Source organism: Motacilla alba, unplaced genomic scaffold, assembly GCF_015832195.1.
Source record: "Motacilla alba alba isolate MOTALB_02 unplaced genomic scaffold, Motacilla_alba_V1.0_pri HiC_scaffold_35, whole genome shotgun sequence".
NCBI lineage: Eukaryota > Metazoa > Chordata > Aves > Passeriformes > Motacillidae > Motacilla > Motacilla alba.
The window spans coordinates 872,365-881,651 of NW_024037447.1; the positions used below are offsets into that span (position 1 = coordinate 872,365).

The window sequence follows — 9,287 nt, forward strand, 5'->3', positions numbered from 1 at the left end:
TGGGGGGGATTTTGGGGTTTTTTTAGGGTGGTTTTGGGGGTTTTTTGAGGGGCTCAGCCTCAGGTAGGCACTGCAGCAGCGCCCCGTCCAAGGCGGCCCGCAGATCCTGAGGGGAAAATTTGGGAATTTTAGGCAAAAAATGGGAATTTTGGGGATTTGGGGAAAAATTAGGGAATTTTAGAGGTTTTGGGGGGGATTTTGGGGTTTTTTTAGGGTGGTTTTGGGGGTTTTTTGAGGGCTCAGCCTCAGGTAGGCACTGCAGCAGCGCCCCGTCCAAGGCGGCCCGCAGATCCTGAGGGGAAAATTTGGGAATTTTAGGCAAAAAATGGGAATTTTGGGGAAATTCGATGGTTTGGGGAAAAATTAGGGAATTTTGGAGTTTTTTGGGGGGATTTTGGGGTTTTTTGGGGTGGTTTAGGTGGGGTGTGGGGCTCAGCTAGGCACTGCAGCAGCGCCCCCTCCAAGGCGGCCCACAGATCCTGAGGGGAAAATTTGGGAACTTTAGGCAAAAAATGGGAATTTTGGGGATTTGGAAAAAAATTAGGGAATTTTAGAGGTTTTGGGGGGGATTTTGGGGTTTTTTTAGGGTGGTTTTGGGGGTTTTTTTGAGGGGCTCAGCCTCAGGTAGGCACTGCAGCAGCGCCCCGTCCAAGGCGGCCCGCAGATCCTGAGGGGAAAATTTGGGAATTTTAGGCAAAAAATGGGAATTTTGGGGATTTGGGGAAAAATTAGGGAATTTTAGAGGTTTTGGGGGGGATTTTGGGTTTTTTTTTAGGGTGGTTTTGGGGGTTTTTTGTAGGGCTCAGCCTCAGGTAGGCACTGCAGCAGCGCCCCGTCCAAGGCGGCCCGCAGATCCTGAGGGGAAAATTTGGGAATTTTAGGCAAAAAATGGGAATTTTGGGGAAATTCGATGGTTTGGGGAAAAATTAGGGAATTTTGGAGTTTTTTGGGGGGATTTTGGGGTTTTTTGGGGTGGTTTAGGTGGGGTGTGGGGCTCAGCTAGGCACTGCAGCAGCGCCCCCTCCAAGGCGGCCCACAGATCCTGAGGGGAAAATTTGGGAACTTTAGGAAAAAAATGGGAATTTTGGGGAAATTTGGGAGTTTGGGGAAAAATTAGGGGATATTGGAGTTTTTGGGGGGGATTTTGGGGTTTTTTTCGGGTGGTTTTGGGGGGTTTTTTGAGGGGCTCAGCCTCAGGTAGGCACTGCAGCAGCGCCCCGTCCAAGGCGGCCCACAGATCCTGAGGGGAAAATTTGGGAATTTTAGGCAAAAAATGGGAATTTTGGGGAAATTCGGGGGTTTGGGGAAAAATTAGGCAATTTTAGAGGTTTGGGGGGGGATTTTGGGGTTTTTTTAGGGTGGTTTAGGTGGGGTGTGGGGCTCAGCTGGGCAGCGCAGCAGCGACCCATTCAAAGCGGCCCAAAGATCCTGAGGGGAAAATTTGGGAATTTTAGGCAAAAAATAGGAATTTTGGGTAAATTTGGGGGTTTTGGGGAAAAATTAGGGAATTTTGGAGTTTTGGAGGGGATTTTCGGGTTCTTTTTAGGGTATTTTTGGGGAGTTTTTTGTGGGGCTCGGCCTCAGCTAGGCAGTGCAGCAGTGCCACCTTGCAGCACAGCCCGCAAATCCTGAGGGGAAAAAGGGGGAAAAAATGGGAATTTTTGGGAAAATTTTAGAATATTGGAGAGAAAAAGGAAATTTTGGGGGGAAAATGGGAATTCTTGAGGTTCTTTAGGGAGTTTTTGGATGCTTTTTGAGGGCTCTGGCCTCAGCTGGGAAACACAACAGGGTCTCTTGCAGGGCAGCGCGCAGATCCTGAGTGAGAAAAAATGGGAATTTTGGGGGAAAAAATGGTAATTTTGGGGAAATTCGGGAATATTGGGGGATTGGGAAAAACCCCGTGGGTTTTGGGGGGATTTGGGGGACTTTTGGAGGGAATTTTAGGGGATTTGTCATTTTTTGGGAGGATTTGGGGCAATTTTAGACGATTTGGGGGTTTTAGGAGTGATTTTAGGGAATTTCGAAGGGATTTTGTGGGATGTTTTTGGGATTTCAGCGTAGTTTTGGGTGATTTTAGAATGATTTTATGAGATTTTGAAGAATTTGGGGGAATTTTGTTGGGGGATGTTTTGGGAAGGAATTTTTGGGGCTTTTGGGGGAATTTTGGGGATTTGAAGGAATTTCGGGAGATTTTGGGGGATTTGAGGGAGAAATTTGAGAGAAATTTGGGGGATTTTAGAGAAGTTTAAGGTAAATTTGGATGGATTTGAGGGAATTTGGGGGGATTTTGGAGGGATTTTTGGAAGGATTTGGGGAGATTTTGGGGTTTGAGGGGAGCTCACCTGGAGAGACCCCAAATCTGGGGGGTCTTTGGGAAGGTCTGGCATCACCTGGTGAGGAGAAAGAGAAAATTTGGGGAGATTTGAGGGAAATTTGGGTCTTTTGAGAGTATTTTGAGGGGATTTGAGCTAAATTTGGGCGATTTCAGGGATATTTTGGGGTTTATTTGGCTTCTTTGCAGTCTCCAACTAGGATGATTTTGGATCACCTTAAAAGCCCCAAATTTTAGGGGTTTTTTGGGTTTTTTTGGACACCCAATTTTGGGGGTGTTTTGACGGTCTGAGGCTCTTAAACCTCCCAAAAATCTGGGAGGATATTGGGACGAGTTTTGGGGGTCTTGAAGACGCCTCAGCCCCCCCAAATTTAGGGAAGGTTTCGGACCCGTTAACCCCCAAATTTGGGAGGATTTTGGAGGATTTTTGGGACCTTTTCCAACCCAATTCGGAGAGACTAAAATATGAGCCTGGGGAGCCCCAATTTTGGGAGAATTTTGGGGGGTGGTCTCTGGATGAGTTTGAGGGTGTGGCGCCCCTTAACCCCCCCAGAATTTGAAGGGGTTTTTGGGTTGTTTCGAAGGTTTTTGGGGCATTTTCGGCCTCCCCAAATTTGAGGCGTGGTCACCCCCCCGTGGTTACCTCAGGGAGCGGCGGCGGATCCAAAATGGCGGCGCGTCCTGAGGGGGAAAGTAGGCGTGGTTTCCCTTTCTGTGACGTCACGCCCTCACTGCTGCCCTTACCTAACATGGCGCACCGCGCTCTCATTCCCCCTAAGGCGCATGCGCCAGCGCAAACCGCGCTTCTATTGGTGGATTTAATTCCCGCCTCTCCCTACTGGCCACGCCTCACTAAGGGCTGCCCTCACACAAAATGGCGCTTTCTACCGTTATCAACAGTGCGCATGCGTAATTTCCTACTGACCAATCAGCAGCCGCGGTTTTGGCGGGCCCTCCCCTTTAGGGCTTAAGCCCCGCCCTTCTTCCTACTCCCCTCAGGCCGCCATGATGGCGGCGGCGACCCCGCGGCTTCGGCCGCTGCTGCGGGCCCTGAGGGCTCAGGTGAGCCGGAAGGGGTTTTTAAACTTCTTTAAATATTTTTGGCTTTTTTTTTGGGGGGGTTATGCCGTCAAAGTCATGGGTTTGATGTCATAAAGGTACATAAAGTGTTTTTTTTTTCCCCTCAGAGGTTTCGGGGTCCCGTGTGGTGCTGTGGAGCCCCGGCCGTGAGGGGGGTGGCGAGCGACGCAGGGCAGGTGAGGCGGGAAAATTTGGGGGGGATTTGAGGGGAAATTGGGATTTTTGGGGAAAATTTGAGGGGTTTGGGGGGGAAATTTGGGGGTTTTGGGGGGAAATTTGAGGAAAATCTGGGAGTAATGGGGGTAAATTTGGGGGTTGTATGAGGGGAACTTGGGGGCTTGGGGGAATTTTGAGGGAAATTTGGGGTTTTGGGGGAAAGTGTGAGGGAAATTTGAGATGTTTTGGGGAAAATTTGGGGGTTTTGTGGGAAAATCTGAGGGAAATTTGGAGTAATGGGAGAAATTGGGGGGTTTGCGGAGAAATTTGAGGGGTTTGGGGGAACTTTTAAAGGAAATTCGGGGTTTTGGGAGGGAAATTTGGAGGTTTTGGGGAAATTTTGAGGGAAATTGGGGGAAAATTAAAGGAAATTTGGGCGTTTTGGGGAAAAATTGAGAGAGATTTTGGTGTTTTGGGGAGAAATTTGAGGGAAATTTGGAGCTTTTGGGGGAATTCTGAGGGGAATTGGGGGGAAAAAGGAAATGTGGGGGTTTGGGAGATTTTTGAGGGAAATTTGGGGGATTTTGGGGAGAAATTTGAGGGTTTTTGGGGGAAATTTGAGTCTGGGGACAAATTCCTTTGGTGAATTGGGGATTTTTAGATTAAATTCTCATTTTTTGGGTTAAATTTTAGGGGATTTGGTTGAATTGGGTTTTGTTTTTGTTTTAAATTTGGGGGTTTTTGGTTAAATTTCAGGGATTTTGGTTGTTTTTTGCTCAAATCTTGGGGTTTTTTGTTACATTGAAGGTTTTGGGGGTCAAATTTTAGGGTTTTTTGGTCAAATTTGTGTTATTTTGGGGATTTTGGTTAAATTGGGGGGGTTTAAGGTCAATTTGGAGGGTTTAAGGTCAAATTTTGGGGGTTTTTGTCAAATTTTGGGGGTTTTAGGTCAAATTTTAGTGGGTTTTGTTAAATTGAGGGAGTTTAGGGTCAAATTTTTTGGGTTTTGGGTCAAATTTTAGGGATTTTGGTGAAACTGGGGGAGTTTGGGGTCAAATTTTGGGAGTTTTGGGTGAAATTTTAGGGATTTTGATTAAATTGGAGTTTGGAGTCAAATTTTGGGAGTTTTAAATCCAATTTAAATTTTTTTCCCCTAAAATTCTTGGGATTTTGGTTAAACTGGTGGAGTTTTGTGTCAAATTTTGACCATTTTTGATCAAATTTTGGTCATTTTGGGTCAAATTTAGGAAGTTTTGATTACATCAGAGCTTTTGGGGTCAAAATTTGGTTATTTAGGGTCAAATTTTGGTCATTTAGGGTCAAATTTTGGGACTTTTGTTCAAATTTGGGTAAGTTTGGCCAATTTTTAGGGCCAAATTTTTACAAATTTAGTTCAAATTTAATTTTTTTTTTAATTTTAACCCCATTTTTCCCCCTCAGCATCCTCCCCCCACCCCTCCCCCACCCCCTCCCCAAACCCCAGAACCGCCGGAATTTTTGGGAAATTCCCCGAATTTGGGGGAGCCCCGGTTGGAGGAGCTGGGCTTGGGGGGTGCCACCCCCGTGGGGATGATCCAGAACCTTCTGGAATTCCTGCACCTGGACGTGGGGCTGCCCTGGTGGGGCGCCATCGCCGCCGGTGAGCGAAATTTGGGGTGTTTGGGGGGAATTTAGGGTTTTAGAGGGGAAAATTCGGGGTTTTGGGGAGGTTTTAGTGGGAATTTGAGGGGAAAATTGGGTTTGAGGAAGGGAATTTGGGGTTTTAGGGGGAAATTTGGGATTTTTAGGAGGCAATTTGGGGGTTCAGGGGGGGTTTGGGGAGGTTTCAACGAAATTTTGGGGGCTTTGGGGTGAAATTTTGGGGTTTTGGGAAAAATTTGGGATTCTAGGGGGAAATTTTGGGTTTTGGGGGGGCTTTGGAAGGTTTTGAGGAAATTTTTGAGGGTGAAAATTCGGGGTTTTGGGGAGGTTTCAGGGGAAAAAATTGGGATTTATGGCGGGAATTTGGGGTTTTGGGGGGGAATTTGGGATTTTTAGGTGGAAATTTGGGGGTTTTGGGGGGGTTTGGGGAGTTTTTAAGGAAAATTTGGGGGTTTGGGGAGGTTTTAGTGGGAATTTGAGGGAAAAATTGGGATCGAGGAAGGGAATTTGGGGTTTTGGGGGGGAAATCTGGGATTTTTAGATGCAAATTTGGGGGTTTGAGGAGGAAACTTGGGATTTTTAGACATAAATTTGCAGTTTTAGGAAGGGTTTGGGGAGGTTTCAAGGAAATTTTCGGGGTTTTGAAGTGAAAATTTGGGGTTTTGGGGGGAAATTTGGGATTTTAGATGGAAACTTGGGGTTTTAAGGGGGTTTGGGGAGGTTTCAAGGAAAATTTGAGGGGAAAATTTGGGGTTTTGGGGAGGTTTTAGGGAAAAAATTGGGATTGAGGACGGGAATTTGGGGTTTGGAGTGAAAATTTGGGGGTTTTTGGGGGGAAATTTGGGATTTTTAGACAGAAATTTGGGGGTTTGGAGGGGAAATTTGGGATTTCAAGGGGAAATTTGGGGTTGGGGAGGATTCAAGGAAATTTTGAGGTTTTTGGGGTGAAAATTTGGGGTTTTGGGGAGGTTTTAAGGGAATATTTGGGGTTTTGGGGAGGCTTGAGAAGAAAAAATTGGAATTTATGGGGGAAATTTGGGATTTTGGTGGGAAATTTGAGGAGTTTGGGGGGAATTTGGGGTTTTAGAAGGGAAAATTTGGGGTTTTGGGATAAATTTGGGGATTTTAGGGGAAAAATTGTGATTTAAAGAGGGAATTTGTGGTTTTGGGGGGGAAAATTGAAGATTTTGCAGTGAAAAGTTTGGATTTTGGGGGGAAAATTGAGATTTTTGGGTTTCGGGGAGGTTTAAGAAGAATTTTTTGAGAGTTTGGGGGGAATTAAGGATGAAAAAATTAATTGAAAAATTTGAATTTTGGGTCAAAACTCCGCATTTTTAACCTGAATTTTATCATTTTTTCACCGATCCTCACGGGGTTTTTTCCGTTCCCACCCAAACCCCGCCCCGAATTTTAGGTTTTTTTGTTCAATTTTGATTTTTTCCCCCATTTTTAGGCACGGTTGGAGCCCGAATCCTGCTGCTGCCCCTGGTGCTGCGGGGTCAGCGCGAGGCCGCCCGGCTCTCCCAGCACCTCCCGCAGCTCCAGCGCCTGTCCCAGCGCGTGGCCGAGGCCCGGCGGGGGACGGACCACAACAAGGGTGGGCGTGGCCTCAAAATTTGGGGGGTGGGGGGCGGAGTTTGGGGGGTGGGAGGCGAAATTTGGGTGGAAAAAGGCGAAAAAATTGGATTAAAACTCACAAAAATGAGGTTAAAATCAGCAAAAAAAGAGCTAAGTGGGCGTGGCTTAAAATTTGTGGATGTGGTTTGAGGGATTGTAGGCGTGGTTTATTAACTTGTGGGTGTGGTCTCAAAACTGGGGGCTTGCTGGCAAAATTTGAAGTAAAAATTCGTAAAAGAAGATGTAAAAATTTCTGAAAAAATAATTGATAAGGCATCGTTTAAGGATTGTGGGCGTGGTTTAAGGATTGTGGGCGTGGCTTCAAAATTTGGGGGCTGGGGGCGGAGTTTGGGGAGTGGGAGGCAAAATTTGGGGTGAAAAAAGGCGGAAAATTTGGATTAAAACTCACAAAAATGAGGTTAAAATCAGGAAAACAAGAGCTAAGTGGGCGTGGCTTAGATATTGTGGGCGTGGTTTGAGGGGTTTGTGGGCGTGGCTTATTAACTTGTGGGTGTGGCCTCAAAATTGGGGGATAGGTGGCAAAATTTGCCGTTAAAGAGCACAAAAAATGATTTCAAAATCTCTAAAAAATTGATTAAAGAGGCGTGGTTTAAGGATTATGGGCGTGGTTTAAGGATTGTGGGCGTGGCTTCCAAATTTGGGGACTGGGGGCGGAGTTTGGGGAGTGGGAGGCAAAATTTGGGGTGAAAAAAGGCGAAAAAATTGGATTAAAACTCACAAAAATGAGGTTAAAATCAGGAAAAGGAGAGCTAAGTGGGCGTGGCTTAAAATTTGTGGATGTGGTTTGAGGTTTTGTGGGCGTGGCTTATTGACTTGTGGGTGTGGTCTCAAAATTGGGGTGTGGGTGGCAAAATTTGCAGTAAAAAAGCACAAAAAAAAGACGTTAGAATCTCTAAAAAATTGATTAAAGAGGCGTGGTTTAAGAACTGTGGGCGTGGTTTAGAGCTGGTGGGTGTGGCCTGAAATTTTGGGGGGCGGGGTTTGGGGGATGGGAAGCAAAATTTGGGTGAAAAAAGGTGAAAAATGGGATTTAAATGCAAAAATTGGGGTTCAAATTAACTATAGTATGGGTAACTGGGCGTGGCTTAGATATTGTGGGCGTGGCTTGAGGGTTTTGTGGGCGAGGCTTATTGACTTGTGGGTGTGGCCTCAAAATTGGGGGCTGGGTGGCAAAATTTGCATTAAAAAGCACAAAAAAGGGTTTTAAAATCTCTAAAAATTGATTGAAGAGGCGTGGTTTAAGGATTGTGGGCGTGGTTTAGAGCTGGTGGGCGTGGCCTAAAATTTGGGGGCAGGGGACGGAGTTTGGAGGATGGAAAGCAAAATTTGGGTGAAAAAAGGTGAAAAATGGGACTTAAATGCAAAAAACAGGGGAAAAAAATTATCAAAGTAAGGTTAAATGGGCGTGGCTTAAATTTTGGGGGCGTGGTTTAAGGATTATGGGCGTGGCTTGTGGCTTTTGTGGGTGTGGCTTCCTAAATTGTGGGCGTGACCTCAAAATTCAAGGAATGGGGGTGAAATTTGGGTGAAAAAGTGAAAAAATGGCATTAAAATCCATTAAGATGACGTAAAAGGGGCGTGGCTTAGCACTTTGTGGGCGTGGCTTAAGTGCCCTGCCATGCCATATAAGGTCATTAAGTGGGTGTGGCTTATTTTGAATGTATTTTCACCTTATTTTAATTTTTCCTGTTTTTAAACTTATTTGGGGGTTTTTGAAACTTTTTGTGGGCGTGGCTTGGCTGAGGTGGGTGTGGCTTGGCTGAGGTGGGCGTGGCCAAAACTAGAGTGGGAGGGGCCAAAAATAAGCCTAAAAATAAATCACATAATTACCTTTTATGGGCATGGCCTTATATGGGCATGACCAAATTTTAAGGTTAAACCGCCCCAACTTGGTCCAAAAGGGGCGTGGCTTTCCTCGCCTCATTATGCGCCAATCCTATCCCATATATGGGCATCAAGTGGGCGTGGCTTGTTCTTAAAGGGGCCTAACTCCATTTTAACATTCTCCTTTCTTTCATCTTTTTGGGGGCGTGGTTTGTCTGAGGTGGGTGTGGCTTTTCTGATGTGGGCGTGGCCTAACTAGAGTGGGAGGGGCTAAAATAAGTTAAAAGTGGGTAAAGAGAATGACCTTATATGGGCATGACTAAATTTTAAGGTTAAAACGCCCAATTTTGGTTCAAAAGGGGCGTGGCCTCACTTCCCATGTGATGTGCATTTCTTATTCCATATATGGGCATCAAGTGGGCGTGGCTCACTCTTAAAGAGGCCTCATCCCTTTTTTACTGCCGCCATTTTTTCTTTTCTATTTTCTCCCAAATTCTAGTGGGTGTGGCTTGACTGAGGTGGGCGTGGCATGACTGAGGTGGGCGTGGCTTGACTGAGGTGGGCGTGGCCTAAATTTGAAATGGGACGGGCTGAAAAGTTGGGATAAAAATGGAAA

General features: G+C 45.9%; 2 protein-coding genes across 2 annotated transcripts in view; one reads left to right on the forward strand and one right to left on the reverse strand.

Moving 5' to 3' along the window:
- Nucleotides 1-3,083, reverse strand: part of RNF31 (ring finger protein 31) — a 29,012-nt gene extending 25,929 nt beyond the window's left edge. The window contains exons 1-2 of the mRNA XM_038126498.1: nt 2,976-3,083; nt 2,343-2,390 (exon numbers count right to left, since the gene is read on the reverse strand). Of these exons, the coding sequence (XP_037982426.1) occupies nt 2,343-2,390; nt 2,976-3,083 (156 nt within the window). The remainder of the gene's footprint in view (nt 1-2,342; nt 2,391-2,975) is intronic.
- Nucleotides 3,084-3,302: 219 nt separating this feature from the next.
- The window catches only part of OXA1L (OXA1L mitochondrial inner membrane protein), a 13,353-nt gene continuing 7,368 nt past the window's right edge, over nt 3,303-9,287 (forward strand). The window contains exons 1-3 of the mRNA XM_038126580.1: nt 3,303-3,394; nt 3,520-3,588; nt 6,663-6,806. Coding sequence (XP_037982508.1) covers nt 3,338-3,394; nt 3,520-3,588; nt 6,663-6,806 — 270 coding nt within the window. The 5' untranslated portion in view covers nt 3,303-3,337. The remainder of the gene's footprint in view (nt 3,395-3,519; nt 3,589-6,662; nt 6,807-9,287) is intronic.